This window comes from Asterias rubens, chromosome 3 (assembly GCF_902459465.1).
Source record: "Asterias rubens chromosome 3, eAstRub1.3, whole genome shotgun sequence".
NCBI classification, from domain to species: Eukaryota; Metazoa; Echinodermata; class Asteroidea; order Forcipulatida; family Asteriidae; genus Asterias; species Asterias rubens.
Window position 1 is genome coordinate 16,617,770 of NC_047064.1, and position 17,329 is coordinate 16,635,098.

Consider the following 17,329-nt stretch of genomic DNA (forward strand, 5'->3'; position numbering starts at 1 on the left):
AAATTTGTGATAAAGATAATAGAGCTGAATTGATGAGTTGAATTTAGGGACAAATGAGTAAGAATAAATGCCACAACTAAAATATATCAAGGAAAAAGCAACAACAAATATATGCTGAAAGCTTCAATAATGAGCGTCCTAAAAAGTATGAAGGTTCAAGATGTCACAAGTTTATTTCCAGAATTGTTGACATAATAATGTTTGTAAAACTTAAAAACCTCCCTCTAACCCCCCTCCTGACACCTGAAAAAGGCATAAAAAGTACAACAAAACTTCATTCTCAATATGCAAACAATTCTTGAACCAGTTTGCAGAATAATAACTTGCATATAATTTAAGACAGCTACAAACTAGTGATTATTTCAAAAAAAGAAAGAAACTTTGATTGAATTTAATGTTCAAGATATTAATAAGCAAACCTTTAAATACTTAGTATAATAGCATTATGGTTTATAAAAGTGAAAAATATCCGCATCCTGCCACCACTTGTTCACTCATTTTTACCAAAAGTAATATCTCATTTGAGTAAGTTGGATTTAAATTTGATACTAATATATTTGATACTATATATAAATGAAGAAGTTTTTTTTTTTTTTTTTCTTTATATATTTTTTTTTATGCAAGTCGCCTGACACACAAGGCCTGAAGGCCACAACAGGGTTACCCCTTTCACAGTCCATACGAATGCAGGCTTGGGTATCATCAATTCGAAGCCTGGCCGGTAGAGCAGAAAGCACTACCTCCCCAATTTTATGTAGCTAGTGTCACGATCGGGATCCGAACCCACACCCTGCTGATCAAACACCAGTGCTTGAATCCGGTGCTCTTAACCGCTCGGCCATGACACTGCCGGGTGGCAGAATACGGGTTTTTTTCCTCCAAAAGCGAAGTAAAGTTGTCAAAAAGTGTTGTCAAAAAATCCAAGAGAAGACAATGATTACTAAAATTATTTTAAATATAAAAAAAAGCTTGCCTGCATGAAATGAAAATAGCACAATCATTGTAAAAACAAATTTTTACCTACAAAGGAACAAATAAACACAAAATTGTTATACATCACAGCAACAAGATCAACGTAAATAATTACTTTTAAATTACGGTCTCCCCCTGTCGAGCTCAAAGCATTGATATTACTTACTAGCCTTCTGTGTGCACAAAAGATACACTGTTCAAGTTATGGCCTTTGCATAATTTCATTAAGTTGTTAAAAGCAAATTTTATAAAATTGCTTGGCAGAATGACTTCATTTGAAAGCAACAGTTTTACAAAAATCGTCCAGCCACAATCCATGTACACTTCATGGCATTTAGCTACAATGTAGTAACTATTCTTTGACCAGCAATATTATTTGGAGTTGCATGGCCCGAATACTCCTGATAGTTTGTTTCAAGATTTTTTTTCTCTACAACAAATTTGGACATATGTATCAAGCAAAATACATACACAAGATTGTTAATACTGGCCAAAGACAATGTACAAAAATATGTACAATGCACAGTGGTGTGTACATAGCTGGTGGGCGTGGGGTATTGTCCAGATTTGTTTTTTTTAGTAGTTCAATAATTCAATCTTTATAGAGGTACCATGTGCTTTAACAACTGAATGGGATTTTTACTGTTATTTTCTTTAAGTAATTAAAAACTGAATCACTACATAATTAAAAGCAGTGGACACTAGTGGTAATTACTCTAAATAATTATCAGCAAAAAAACTCACTTGGTAATGAGTAATGGGGAGAGGTTGATAGTACAAAACAGTGTGAGAAACAGCTCCCTCTGAAGTGACGTGGTTTTCGAGAAAGAAGTAATTTTCCATGATTTTGATTTTGAGTTTTTTGAGTTTAGAATTTGAGGTCTCGAAATCAAGCATCTGAAAGCATACAACTTGGTGTCACGCAACTTCGAGGACTAATCGAGCTCAAATTTTCACAGGTTTGTTATTTAATGCATATGTTGAGATACACAAAGTGAGAAGACTGGTCATTGACAATTACCAGTACTGTCCATTGTCTTTAGCTGTTGGTTGAGCAACATCAACGTTACAAAATTAACATTATTTTACATATTTTTGTTGTTGCAACAACCTGTGATGTCCCAACATCTGTGTCTGCTCAAATCTCTTGATTAAAAGACATTGATTGACAGAAAACCAAGTGCCTGGTTGAGTACTTACATAAGGATGGGTGTCAGACCCAGTAAAAGTTAAATGTAAATTGTTGCTGATGCAGACAGGGTGTTGAACCCAAAAAGGAGCCCAGAATTGCCGAGTGTTAATAATAAGGCGTGGCCTGTGGAATTTTGCTGTAAATAAATCCAAGTGGAATAGCAGTCCGCATTAATGATGTCTCTTTTGTTAAAATACCCGGCTGTCAGACAAACATGCTACACCACCTTGATCACTGCGTCCTCGATACGTCAAACTGCAGTAGAAGTGTAGTTAGTTGTGAGGAGTATTGTAGTCCCACATCTTGCAGGAAATACTGTATGTTACAGCACCAGGAGCGTCACTGAGTGACAGACATGTGCGCTATATAAGAAGCCACAATTATTATTATCACTATTATAGTAAACTTATAATTTTAATGTACGTGCGTGTCCGTGAAATTTGACACTTTTGTCTGAGATCCGGGTACTTACATGTAGCTTCTTTTTTTAGAATTAATGCGGGATGCTATTGAAGACGGCTTCAGATACTATAGTTATTTTAGACTGTCAATGATCTCACACAGCACATCCAGCAACGAACCTTGAGCAAACCAAGCTTTCAAGAGCGGCCAGAAACCAGCTACAACGAAACGCTGTCCCCGCAATTGCTATCCGAATCGCTCTTATGGCTGGTGGATTCACTCTTACGGCTGCCGGAATCACTCTTACAGTTTCCGGACCCTTCACCCTTTTCTTCGTCCGGTCCTTTGATTCGAAGCTCAACGTCCGTGCTGAGCCTTACGTTGCGAGGACCTTCTGGGTCGTCACCACTCCAATTTTCATGCTTCTTTTTGTCGCAGAGGTAGCAAGCACCGACCAGAAAGACTATCAAGCCAACTGCTCCTCCAACGACGATGCCAACCAGAGGACCTACTCCAATACCTGTACTGGCTACAATTGGAAACATAAAGCACATTTTATATGTTGAATTAAAGTTCCGGCCTTCCTGCATCCCCAAGCGAATCTGCATCATCAGAACTTAATCAACATGCAGCATCAGAGTCCAGCTTTCTCAAGAAGATGATCAGAGCATACTGATCGAAACATAATTTCATGAGTTGAAACAAACGGTTCTTTTCAGAACCACCCCAACTCATAGCGAGATTATCATTACATGGTGTTGTTGCAAACTTTTATTATAATGTATTTCCACCATGCAAAGTTTCAAATCCTACTTGTAAAACACATTATGATAAACAATAATAACTCAATTCAATTCAATATTTTAGTACAAGAAATTCCTGGTGTGAAAAGTGTACATAAAAATACATCAAAAATACATTAAACCACATTTTTACACACCATTCTATAATTATGTATAAACAAAAAAAAGTGCCAAAGAATATATAATATAACAAATACAGAGAAGGAGACAGTAACACATTAAAAACATACAGCAGACATTAGCAAAGCACAAAATACAGAAAGCATACACCTCCCCCTGATATAGTGCCAAATTACTAAAGGACGCAAGGCACTTTAGGGAGAAAGACCAATGTAATGAAGACAACCAGCTACAAATTGGAGAACAGGTGTGTCTTGAGACCCTTTTTGAAGGACAGGACAGTCCAAGCACTTGTATTATGGACAAGACTGTTTAACTGGCTGTAATCACTATCAAGAGCATATCAGAAACATAAATTAAATATGACAAAACAAAGATGCATTTATGACAATATTCTTAAACCAAAACTTCAAGGGGCAAGGTAAAATGCACAGTCTACTAGCCTGCAGGGCAACTTCACAAAAAGGCCTGTACATTTAGTTATTACTTTCTCAAAGACTTGGCACTTTTCCCCTACTTAATTTTGGTTACTCCTGACATCAAATGGCTCCATCCTCTTGTCCAACAACATGGCAATTTAATTAAACAACATTTTACTTTGATCAAAGAGGTTACAAAAAATGACAAAAACACAAATTACATACCTTGATATGTAACCATCCAGAAATTTGTTGTAGCTGGAACGGTTGTTGTACGAACACCTTGAAAATGAAATGCAATAAAAAGATTTACGCTTCAGGAAACAATGGGAATTATATTATCCCTCTTTGATTTTAAAGTTTAAATTTAGGCTAAAATTCATTAAGATTAGAGAGCTTTATGCACCTATCAGTCACCACTACCTAAACCCTCACTCTTTCTGGAAAACAAGTTACACTTGGAAACAAAAGCAAGCACAGAAATCAAAAGTTACAGCACAAAATTTGATTTTACAAACAAAAATCAGGGACAAAGTGTAAATAGCCCAATATTTCAACCCCGGCAGTCTTTCGCAAATGTTTTTAAAAAATTCACAACACAACACCTTATGATATAATATTTGTTAGAAAAAATTGTTTAATGGCCTGATGTAACATTTGTTTCCGTATTCAATATATTAAGCTATACACTATGGACACACATGACTTGAAGATGGCAAGTTTCCTAAGACCTTTTCTTGTGAGAGTGGTTCGAGGAAAAAGGCAACCTCTCATGGGGAAAGTTGAGAGCGGTCAATAAGAGAGCGTCTTTCACCAAGTAGCTGTTAAATGTAATGTTGTTCCCTTCTTTACCTGGTGGTCGTTTGCAGATAACTTGGGATTGTTCAGTACAAGCCCTTCGCTCCCACTTGCCATCAAGTTCAGCTGCCATCACAACACAATCTTTGCCATCGTTTAAGGATGTGTCTTCACCCTCCTTCCAGTTGGTGTACTCCACAGGAGATTCGTCCATCCACTTATATTTACCTTGGGAAGGTTAAATTAAAGAAGGTTTAATTTTGACTGATGTTGTTCCATCTGATACCTTATCTTAACTCTTTCCTTACTAGCAATCAATCCGAGGGAATTTATATTGCGCCAAAATCAACCAAAGTTGGTCAAAGGCGCCTCAAGACAGTTGGATGAATTAGTTAGGATACATAGGCAACTTTATTATTAATATTTTTTTTATGCAAGTCGCCTGACACACAAGGCCTGAATGACACTTATTTTTTCCAGAGGCTATTGCCACCTACTCCTTGGGCAGAAACAGGGTTACCCCTTTCACAGTCCATACGAATGTAGGCTTGGGCATCTTCAATTCGAAGCCTAGCCGGTAGAGCAGCAAGCACTACCTCCCCAATTTTATGTAGCAAGTGTCACGACCGGGCTTTGACCCCACACTCTGCTGATCAAACACCAGTGCTTGAATCCGGTGCTCTTAACCGCTCGGCCATGACACTGCCAGTTGAATGCACAAGTACCCCCTCTTCCTTACCACAGTCAAAGTTGACTCCACTGGAACCCCCTCTTACAGTTCCTTACCATTGCTGACTTTAGTCGACCAAGTTTACAAAAAGAAAAAAACCCACTTACTGTAAGCCTGAGCACAAAGGCCATTTGTAAAAAAAAACTGTTGATTTTGCTGTGTTCACCCTCCATACCTGAGCTTACCCTTATTGAAAAGAGTGATCTCTGATCTTTCCAATGACGGTAAAATAAAAAGAGGTTGATATAATGCGATCTCTTCGAATTGGAGTTGATAAGATCCGAGATACGAAAAATCTTGGAGAATACAAATCACACTAAGCAAAGAAAGACAAAGAATTTTGATAATTTTTAAGGATGATTTTTAGATTATATAAAAGAGACTTCACCTGTAATCAAAACACATGTCTTACCTTCACTGAGTACAAGTCCGAGCCATGCATACCGCCCGCTGAGTTCATTCAGCACAGTGTTCCGGACAAAGAGATTCTCATCTCTACTATGAACACTAGGAGGCAAACCACCGAGGGAGCTGCACTTGAAGAAGGCGTTCAAGACGTTGTCGCTCTCGAAGCCGGTATCGATGAGGAAGCATTGGTCTCCCAATGGGTACCATGTCTCTGGGCAGCGGAGGTCGGGATCAACTGGCGCTGAACTTGGAGGTGTATCTGAAAGGAATTGTAATATAAAAGTAATTTTTACTATACATGTAAGCCGTACATGTATGTTTGGTGGTCAATCCTAATTTTGTAATAACATTTTACAGGTCTTGAGGCACTTGGAGTGGGGAGATGGATAAGCAAATGCAAATGTGGATAAGAAAATGCAAAATGGAAAAGATGCAAATTGCAAAAAATGCAAATTGAACTGTTGTGCAATAAGATAATTCACAAAAAAAAAAACCCAAAAAACCATCACCATGTGTCAGTTACAATGCATAAGCCTTTTTATGTATAGATGCGGTGGACACAATGTAAGGGGTCCAATTTGATTTGCGTAAACATTTTTGTATCCACCCAAACCAAATAGTTCCAGCATGTTTCAAAAAGCTGATGAAAAATTCCACATACCTTCCTTAGATCTGCATATGGTTGCCCTAATGGGATTAAAACAGTCCACTGACTGCCAGCCCTTGGAGAAGACTGACGCGACGCATCCTTTCTCACTCGATGGTTCCTGGTCTCCCCAGTTGGTAAAGGTCAAAGGCCAATTGTCAGCAGACCATTTGTAGGATCCAGATGTTTCCTTTAACAATACAGAGGACATTGCCATCAATCTCAGAAAAGCTTTTTCAACACTAAGGGAACCAATGTGTGGTGAAGAGGTTTTCAACTAGTGGTTTAAGCCCAACGAGGCCTGGTTCTTGATAACTTTACTGAGACGAAGTCGAGGTAAATTATCAAGAACCAGGCCTCAGAGAGTTTAAACCACTAGTTAAAAACCGATTCAACACATTTTGATTCCCATTCATAAATACCTTTTTCGAACAAAAAACATCAACACTTTTTTGAAAAAAAAAAGTAAAATAAATGCAAACATTTTAATTGTTCAATGATTTCTTTCAACACAACACCCCTCCAGCTATGAAATGGTAAGGCCCTCGGGTAAACAACTCCTTATAAGGGAATGCTGTGCGCGTCGCGCGTCGCGCGTATCGCGTGGTGTGGCACAACTGTTCCAGCTGTTGCTCTCTACCAATAGGAATGAAGAAACCATCTTATAAGCACAGGTACACTACTCTATTTCCTGTGGGCAACCCACGAATAACGACCTGCACTTCTACACTTGGATCAAGTGTGCATTCCGCAGAGAATATTCACCCCTGCTCTGGAATAGTGGTATAGTGGTAACATCTTGAGGTATTCCAAACGAGCAACCGGAACCCCATGGAATAGGGACCTACATGCATAGACAGGGGCAGTATGAAAGTGCGCCAGAGTAGGGTAACAAAACTCCCAGGGTCTCCACAGGGCTGTATTCCACAAGGATTAAGACAGTGTGAAAAGGGCTGTGCCTCCTGCATGATTAGAATTGGTGTCCTAGAGATGGAAGGCGAGGTACGTCATTTTTTTATTTTAATTTGTTTATTTTAATTTGGTATGCAAGTCGCCTGACACACAAGGCCTGAAGGCCACTTCAAGGTGTGGGCTACAATTATTTTTTCCAGAGGTCGTTGCCACCTACTCCTATGGCTGAAGCAGGGTTACCCCTTTCACAGTCCATATGAATGTAGGCTTGGGTATCTTCAATTCGAAGCCTAGCCGGTAGAGCAGAAAGCACTACCTCCCCAATTTTATGTAGCAAGTGTCATGACCAGGATCCGAACCCACACCCTGCTGATCAAACACCAGTGCTTGAATCCGGTGCTCTTAACCGTTCAGCCATGACACTGCCATGTGCTGCAGTAAAGGGTGTCCTGAGCAACAGCCGTAGCAGTAGCCGTAGCCCACAACTCGCATTCAGCCACCTCAACCACCATTCAACCGCTGCCTTCTTGAGCAGAGACGTCTTGATTTACATAATTATGTTTACCTCGTTTGATCTCAGTCCAATCCAAGCAGACGAAACACCATAAGAAAACATCATCAACTCGATGAAGGCATCTTCATAGCCATTCTCAACTGGAGCCAAGATTGTATCCTGATCCTCACAGAATGATAAGGCGCTTGAGTAGCTCCGGGGTACAGTGTCAATCTTGAAGCAAGCTGGTTTCAGACCTTCAAAGCCGTCCGGGCACTCCTTACCAAGGTCTGGAGGAGGTTTGACTCCGCCCACAGCTGTCAATAATGAGAAGGAAAAGTTATTACAACATTTCATATCTAACAAAAATATTTAAAAAGTTAAGATTTGTAGATGTACATGTATGTACACTGTGTGCTGTTGGTTAAACATGTTTAAGGAATAAAATAAACAGCCCAGTGACCATGGGTAATATTATGAACAAGCGCCATGAGCGTCATCGAGTGACGGATTTGAGTGCAATACAATGTATTGTGAAATCACATGACACTTATTACTTATAAGTTATTACTTACTTAAATCTGGGGTGTGTTTTGGCGGTCGTAACTAATAACTGTTTTGGTTGAACTTGCCATCGGTTAACCACTGGCCAGTGACTGAAACAGATATTGGTAACGACCGCCAATACACTCTGCAATCCGTGCGATAAGCGCCACAATGAACGCTCGTGCATTAAACACTTAACCACAACTGCTGTTCGTGAAATAGAATCGCATATGTATGTAAACAGCGGGAGCTCATTTTGCCACGCTAGCGCCCTCTGTTGGTGGAACACAGCAGGCTGTTTTGCCAGGTTCATTGCTAAACGCTACCTTAATTAATGGTTTAATATCAATGCATTTTATGGAATGTTTTGCTCTGTATTCCAAGTAAAAAATGCTGTACAAAAGACACCTGTACATTATGTTTGCTAGTTCTCATTCGGATTCTGAAGTTGTCAGACCTTTGTCCGTCATTAAACCAGTTGAACCACAATATTCTGTACGTGTCTAATATTTCTAAGTTGCGTCTTTTACTACAAAGTGAACTCACAACAATAAGACACCATTATTAATGTAGACAGTCAATGTAGTACTTACTTAAGTCATATTGACAGATGGAAGGATATTTCTGATCGCACAAGTCATCATACCACTGACCAGGAACGTCGGGATCATTCAGCATTTTCACACAATGATCCTGAGAATAAAGTCACAATGGTTTAAACATTTTTGTAAGTTTCATTTCCCCATCACTACTCAACCATCAACTCTAAAAAAAAACAAAAAAAAAAAAAAAAAAAAAAACGTAGGAATAATAATTGTATCTATCTTGAGATTAAAGTGACCAAAGATTTTCACATTTTCCAATCACTACTCAGTCATTAACTCTGTAAAAAAACAAATGTATATTTTGTTTTCATCACAAACAAATATAACACAGCAGAAATCCAAAGCAAAATGAGACCAGGGGTTGATTTTACAAAGATAGTTCTTACTTAGGACTAGTCCTTTGACTCTTTAGGAGTCATTAAAAACTTATGGCTCGTCCTAAGTAAATTAGGACTAGGAACTCATCCTAACTAAGACTAGTCTTAATTCTGTATGTAATCCATCCTGAACTATGCAGACATCAGCAATGACTGAAGCAGAAAAACCCAACACGTACAAAAATCAGCCTTCAATGTATTAGAATTGTCACTTGTTTACGATGCAACTTTCCATCCCTAACATCTCACGAAGTCAGACAAAAATATTAAATTAAAAATTGTTCTTCTAATATTTTTGTTTTAAAAATCATTCTGCTCAATTAATTTAAGGTTTGGAACATACGTAAAGGAACACGTTGCCTTGGATCGGGCGAGTTGGTCTATAAAAAGCGTTTGAAAACGTTTGTTATGAAATGTATATGGTTAGAAAGATGTTTTAAAAGTAGAGTATAATGATCCACACAAGTATCTCTCAAAATTGCACAGTTTTCTTTTTACGTCGTGAACTATCACAGTCGGCCATTTATGAGAGTCAAAATTTTTACTCTCATAAATGGCCGACCGTGTTATTGGACGAGGTAAAAAGAAAACCACGCAATTTCAAGGCATATTTGTGTAGATCATTGTATTCTACTTTTATATCATCTTTCTAACCATATGCATTTTATAATAAACGGTCACAAAACGCTTTTCAAAGACCAACTCGACCGATCCAAGGCAACGTGCTGTTCCTTTAAAAAATTAATGACAACAAAAACCTACTTGGTGAGAAGAAGCAAGTTGATAGTAACTTGTTGATAGATATTGAACTATTTTGAGAAAGGATTCACTTTTGTTCAACCGAAAACATTTAGTCAGAAAAACAACAACAACCAATCCATGACCCTTCTTTAAAACAAGCCGAAGTACTGAAATATTACCTTATCTAAAGGTAGATTTGGTTGACCAGATGCCCAGTTGGTAAACGCTACTGTAGTCCCATCAACCCAATGGAACTCTCTAATGTAGTTACTGCCAGGCATCTTAGATGACATTCCAATCCAGATGTCCTTCTGCTCAACCAGGGTCAGAAGTGTTGTTATTAATACTGGACACAAAAATAAAAGATCAAAATAATTACAATGAAATAAAAGCGTAGGCGATGGGGTCTTAAATGGCAACTGGTAGGTTAGTAGCTGGAGAGTTTTTAAACAACTGTTTAAGATCGGGTTACTACTTTGTTACTCCCATTCATAAAATGCTCTTTTTGCATGTTTTGTGAAAAGCGTAGGAATTCTGCAAAAATGTTCTTCTATTTCTAGCCCTAAGTTTTCATTTACAATTGCGTCCTCGGGCTCAGTGTCTCAAAGTCAAAGAGTCATATTTTGTGCAACACTCTATGGTTGTGCTACATGAATTATACATTTTAGTACTGGTATGTATTGATTGCTTTATGCGTAAATTAGCAATGGCATACAGCTAGTGTGCCAACATGCATGTGGTTATGATATTTTTGTCGTCTGTTTTTTTTTTTTTTTTCCATGGGGATAATGGTTTATTGTTGAAATTTCGCACAATTGTAGATTAAATCATTATAACATTTATGTGAGAAAAGTGAAAATTATATTGAATTTTTTTTTGCAAAAAATGCTCTTTCAAAATCGTTGAGTACCAACCCCAGTTTGTCATAGGCAAACTCGGGTCTGCTTTGAATAAAAGGGTAGCGACGAGTTCTTCAACGGCCGTTTAAAGCCGGCAGGGTTGTGGCAGAGACTGGAGGTGAAGGCAAGGGCCTTTATCGCACTGCCATGACCTTGCAAGGTTTTAAAGGGCAATTTAAGAACGAGTCACTAACATTTTACTCCCATTCATAGATGCCTTTTTGGTTAAATTGTGTAATAAAGTAAGAAACTCTGTAAAACTTATCCGTTTTCTGACGTCGTTGAGCTTTGAACGTGTGTTGCATTTTGTTGCAGAAACGTCTTGCACCAAGACTAGCGCATAGTATCTGAAAACAACCGGCTACAAACAGACCTCCAGCTGGTCATTATCAAACGTTTAAACACCCCCACGTGACGCGCTCTCCACCAATAGGAATAGCGAATTTGTCTGAGGTACTTATGAATGGTGAATACAAATTTACGCATTCATCTCACTGCAGTCTTACCTTGCACAGCATACTCAGGGATTGAAGCCAAATCACCATTCTTCTCAGCTGCACAGGTTTGACGAGCATCCTCCCACGACATTTCCTCTGTGACCAGCTTGTAGCAGACATTCCCGATGCGAGTTCCGCCAGCGCAGCCCATATTAGCTGGCGGCATCTCAGTGGGTGGTTTAATGATGGGCTCTGTTGAGGTTGAGTTTTTCTTGCAGACGAAGGGACGGCGAAGGCCACAATTGATGTTAAACCAACTGTGCAAACCTACAAACAAAAACACAAAAAAAGTTTTTTTCCAGGACATTTTTGATGTACGCAGCAAACAAAATGCGCTTGAGTTGATGAGTCAAACCCTTTTTATTATCCCTCCCCCAAGAACACAGAGCTAGAAGAATAGATTGTTCTGTAAAATCTTTTTGAAATTATTTAACAGTAATCAGATTTGACAAATGCAAAACTTCCTAAAACCAGCATGCAGGCTCTTGGTTTATACTTCATGCAAAAGCAAAGTGAATTTCAGGCCCAGAATTTCATCTTTCAGAGGGCAAGGCCATTTTCATTTTGCAAATGGCACAATTCCATTGGAAAATCACAAGGTATACGGAAAACGCTTGATGGGGCACCAAGACCAAGATCAAGACCAGGGCATTGGAGGCCATGGTTGCAATTGGAACCGCTTATTGCATTACCAATGTATAAATGCACACATTGTTAATAAGATGTATAAATAAGAAGCCTATTTCTTTAATTAAAACTTTGCATTATCAGAAAAAAAGTTTCAAAATCTTTTGTGAAAACACTATGACATTTAGTCTTCACTTGGGGTTGTAGATAAAAACTTTGAAGGAATACAAAAAACAAATGTTTATACTTTACCACGAACTTCATGGACAGCACAATCACCAACGTTGTCGGCTGGCTGGCCACTTCCCCAATTTGAAAAAGTTGAATGATAGCCATCGGACCACCTACATGTATAAATTAGGGAAATCCCATATCATTCTTAAGAAAATAGTGTTACTATGATAAAAAAGTTCTGTCAATTAGACCAAGGACGCCTCTCAGGTAAGCTTAATCACGATAGCTGGGAAGCCTGAGGCAATCAAGTATAATGCCAGGTATAATGTGGCACGATAAGAATCCAGTACTTACGTGTATTCAGAAGCCCCTGGGTAGAACCTGTACCCTAGCCACGGCCAAGATTCCAAATCGCTACCAAAGTACTTAGGCAACTGCGAGGAAGATTGAATGAGATACATGTACATGTAGAATCATTTAGATCATTGCTATAGTAGTTTTGATATATAAAACGGCATTGACCTAAACACCACCTGAAATCATCACTGCATTATCTTAGTTGTGCCATTTCGGGAGTAATTTGAGAAAGATTGGTTTATTTTCAGGGAACTTTCTGCAGAATCAGGCAAAGTTAACAACTCTGATAGAGCCACCTGTTTTGGTTTTTACTCCTGTATTTAGGGCCATTCAGAACTGTCAATGTTTACAAATTTCGAAATTGTGGACAGGTGGATCAATAGAAATAACTGAGAATCAAAATTCAGTTTTTTAATGTGGCAGGAAAACTGGAGAAATCCAGCACCATTGGGCAAGGATATATATACATGTTTTAACAATCAAAAATAAAACAAAATATTCAGCTGGCCCAAGGTTGCCAATTTCATTTGTGATTAACCTAAAAAGAAAAACTTGGTTGTTTAGCCAGAAAAAGCCATTGAAAACTACTGTCAGAGACATTTGAACATCTGGTTTATCTAAGGCATTACTAATTGTTATTAATAATCATCTTCCACAATGTCCACAGATTTACATCAAACTTACACCGTTTGAAGATAATGGTAGTAGAACGCTAACCTTAAAATATGACTTGCTGAGGTGCTGTAGTTTTGAGAAATAAGTAAAACAACATCATGAAAATGCGTTTTACATGCTAACAATAATTTTCCTCCAACTGGGACAAGCTAGTCTTTTTTGTGACTTCTTTTACTAAGTTCTTAAAAATTACAGCACCTACAGCAAGTAATATTTTAAGGGAAGCTTTCTAATATCATCATCTTCAACTGTGTGAGTTTTATGTAAATCTGTGGACATTATGTTTTGTGTCCTACACAAATTATCCATATTCTTTAACATTGACTATTCTAAACAGTCCCTAAGAGTGCAAAACATCGTCTTAAGAAATCCCCCTTTTCAGAATAACAGGCAGTTTATATAGATCTTCTTACTTTGACCTGAGAGAACATTAACTTACATAGTATGAGTAAATGTTTTCTTCTATGGGATCCAGGATGCTAACAAGGTGCGCTCCTCTGTTGTTACAGAATGCCTCTGCCTCAACCCAGCTCAGTTGGCCATCCTCTGGTCTACTCAAGTACAGACAAGCTACCGACTTCACTAGAACCTGTTCCCACTCGGGTTCACCTGAATTACAAGTAGATAATAGCATTTCAATCATTTTGTTTATTGATTCTGGTTGTGAAGCCAAAGGACTCTCAGAAAAAGCAGTATAATCTGCTAATTCGGAGACATACGCCTTTTGGCAATAGTTATTTTTTTAACTTTTATGCTCTCCTGGGCACCCCACTGTTGTTTTACTTGTTTTCTTAAATATTGTACATGTACATGTGCTTGTAAATGTGATTGCCCGAATACATACATGTATTATAATCACTATATTAGCCAAGAACCCAATTATAGAAAGACAACGATGAAGAAGTTTTAGTTTTGTTTATGTGCCAGAAAAAGAGAATTATTTTAGGAAATTCCTACACAGAGGGACTGAAAACCCAATCCACATCATGCCCCCTGGTCGGATTCGAACCAGGGTCCAAGAGGTGGAAGCCAAAGGTGAGCATACCTGACCACCCTAGCAAAGATGAAGTCTTGTGGATTTCTTTCACAAAAACTCAGGAAAGAGTAAAAACAACAAAAATATATTCTTTATCCCGTGGATTTTTTTTTACATTTAAGTAGGATTTGAAACCTTGCATGGTGGAAATGAGATATGGAAAGGTTTGCGGTAACACCATGTAATGACTATCTCTAATGAGTTGGGGTGGTTCTAAAAAGAACCGTTGGTTTCAACTCCAGTTGTAATTAACATTTACATATGTGACCCGACAAGATTGGTTCTTTATACAAGTATTTTATTCACAAGCACAAAAGATTACAAAAAAAAAGGGTTGATGAGTAAGTCTATAAAAGAACAGAAAAGAAAAAGATTATAAGCAAACATAAGATTATACAATAGAAATGTAGAAAATAAAAACATTAAATCAAAATAACCAAAGCAAACCTGAAACATTAAAGTTCTATGGCAAATAGCAAATGTCTCAAGCTTAAGAAGATAACTTTTACAATAGAGAAACACATTTATTATTATACCCTTTAGCCAAAGATAAAATAGTTCCTCAGTCCACCTTATTAAATATTCACGAAAACCCAAGAGTACAGTTAAGAACACTAAGTTTTAACACTGCTATACACAATAGACACAGCTGTCCAGAAAGACAAATACATACTAATGAGCTAGCAACATGGCTGTAACATAAACAATCTAGATAGTGGTTCTGGATGTAAGCCACCTGTGCAGTGATCACATAGCAATTAACTATAGCATGCCCTCACACACACAGCACAGTATTGATACTGGTCAACACAGAGTTGTGTGATGTAGCTAAACCTATGTCAATAAACCAAACACACAGCCATGAACCTTGGAAGTTCCTAGGACATTCCACAGCTGGTGTACTTAATTACTTAATCTCTACATCTCTGCAATAAACAACCCATAGCATACAACACTAAGAATCTCATGTGGGGTCTATGCTAGAACCTTACACAAGAAACTGTAAATCTCTGAAGTTTCATGGAATAGAAACACAGAAATCTAATGTACAAAAGAAACAATAACTTAATCATAACTGAAAGACCTGAATGGCAAAAAGAGCAAAATAAAGAATAATAACAATTATCGAAAGTGACTCAATCAAGGTTATCCTAGCAAGAACTTTGCAATGAACTAGGTAAATCAGTTAACAAGAAAAACCAATAATGAAATGAAATCCATACAACTCATGCATTTAAACTTCTCTGTGACATGCACACTAAAAGTATGGACATGGGAGAGTCTAAAACAACAAATAACTGTACACTCCATCTTCAATGAAATGTAAAGTAAAATATAATAAACCAAACTATTTCTTAAGGAAACTTGTAAAAGAACTCTTTCCTTCCTCCATATAGCAAGGTAAATTAATCCATGGAAACATTATTCTCAACTGTTTCAAATATAAACAGAGTAGAGACAATCCAAAAAGGACAAGTTTGGGCAAAACACTGGCTTAATTAGTGCTTCCAAACTAAAACAAAAGTAACAACAAATGCAAAGAACTACAATTGTATAGACAAAGGAAACTTATTCAAACCCACTTAAAATACAAGGAATCTCCTCAGAAACGGCAATAATAATAAACACAAATATGGATTGTAGTCTAGCAGTAATAAGAAACAAAGAAAGATTTGGTACTTACATAACAAGGATGGGAATAACTCTGAAAACTGGAATGGCTCTGAGACTCTTGGAAAAATGACTTGCACACACGATGATAACTTGCAATGGAATGACTTAGTTGCACAATAGCTACACTATACCTGGGGTAGAGCTGGGGCTGACCACACTGACCATGCCCTGGGAAACAAGACCCTCAGCAGGTGGGCTGCTGCTAAGTCAACAATTAGTTAACTTAAGAGGGGGCAGTCACTTAAAGTGCCTGGTCACAATCTCCTCTGCTAACCTATTGGGTTCCACACCAATATTTAACAGTAAAATGACAAAAAAACGCAAAATATTAATCTTGAAGCGCAACAACAACCTTTTAAAAACTGGGTTTATATAAAACTACCATTTTGCGGTACAACGCCAATTTGTGCATTTTTTGCATAAATGAAAAGCAAAAACAAAGTCCAAAAGAAAAAACGTTTCATCAGGAATCTTTTAAACAAATTTGGATACTACTCCTGATCAATGGATTCCATTCACCAGGAGTGCCGAATAATGCAAAACCAAAAATTAATAAAATACATAGCAACACTACAGTCCCTAAGATGAAGAGTTCTAATAGCTGTCTTCATAACTCCGACGTCTGGAGTGGAGTAGTAAGAGTAACCGCTTGTTGTAGAAAACCATCGATCCATCCTTCTAAACGATCGCTCAGAAGAGTAGAGTTTGCTGATATACATGAAGTAGATATAAGTCGATGACTGGTTGTCCTGGGAAGGTTGAAAGGATTGGAGTGTTTGCCGGCTCCTTGGCGAGTGGATTGTCTCAACGGCTTGCTCACAGGCTCGTCTTGAGTTGAAGTAGACTGTTGAGTGTCATCTGCGATGTCAACGATGGGATCGAGGTTAGAAACGACTGGATTGACGTTAGATACGACTGGATCGACGGAGACTGCCACCATAGCAGGCTCCGCTGCTATGTGCGTACTCTCAGGATGAATATCAGCCTTTGTCGTCTTAGGTTCCGAAGGAGAATCGAAGGAGACTGCATCCACTGCAAGCTCCGCTGCTACGTCCGTTCCTTGGGGCTGAATGTTTAACACAGGCGAAGAGGAACTAATCACGGGGTTTGGGGGTTTGGACACAGGGTAGGAAATCTTCATTACAAGAGTGGATCCGTCCAAGCTGGTCGTGTTGTCTCCCTGGTCTTCTGTTTCAGACATCGGTGAATTGACAACTGATGACTTG

The 17,329-nt window shown here is 38.2% G+C and overlaps 1 protein-coding gene across 1 annotated transcript in view; it reads right to left on the bottom strand.

Annotated features, from left to right (window-relative positions):
- Positions 1-1,926: 1,926 nt before the first annotated feature.
- Positions 1,927-17,329, bottom strand: part of LOC117288109 (macrophage mannose receptor 1-like) — a 44,074-nt gene continuing 28,671 nt past the window's right edge. Inside the window, exons 17-28 of the mRNA XM_033768809.1 lie at positions 13,833-14,002; positions 12,716-12,795; positions 12,440-12,531; positions 11,570-11,827; positions 10,344-10,510; positions 9,035-9,134; positions 7,968-8,212; positions 6,506-6,680; positions 5,849-6,103; positions 4,761-4,934; positions 4,134-4,190; positions 1,927-3,095 (exon numbers count right to left, since the gene is read on the bottom strand). Coding sequence (XP_033624700.1) covers positions 2,785-3,095; positions 4,134-4,190; positions 4,761-4,934; positions 5,849-6,103; positions 6,506-6,680; positions 7,968-8,212; positions 9,035-9,134; positions 10,344-10,510; positions 11,570-11,827; positions 12,440-12,531; positions 12,716-12,795; positions 13,833-14,002 — 2,084 coding nt within the window. The 3' untranslated portion in view covers positions 1,927-2,784. The remainder of the gene's footprint in view (positions 3,096-4,133; positions 4,191-4,760; positions 4,935-5,848; positions 6,104-6,505; positions 6,681-7,967; positions 8,213-9,034; positions 9,135-10,343; positions 10,511-11,569; positions 11,828-12,439; positions 12,532-12,715; positions 12,796-13,832; positions 14,003-17,329) is intronic.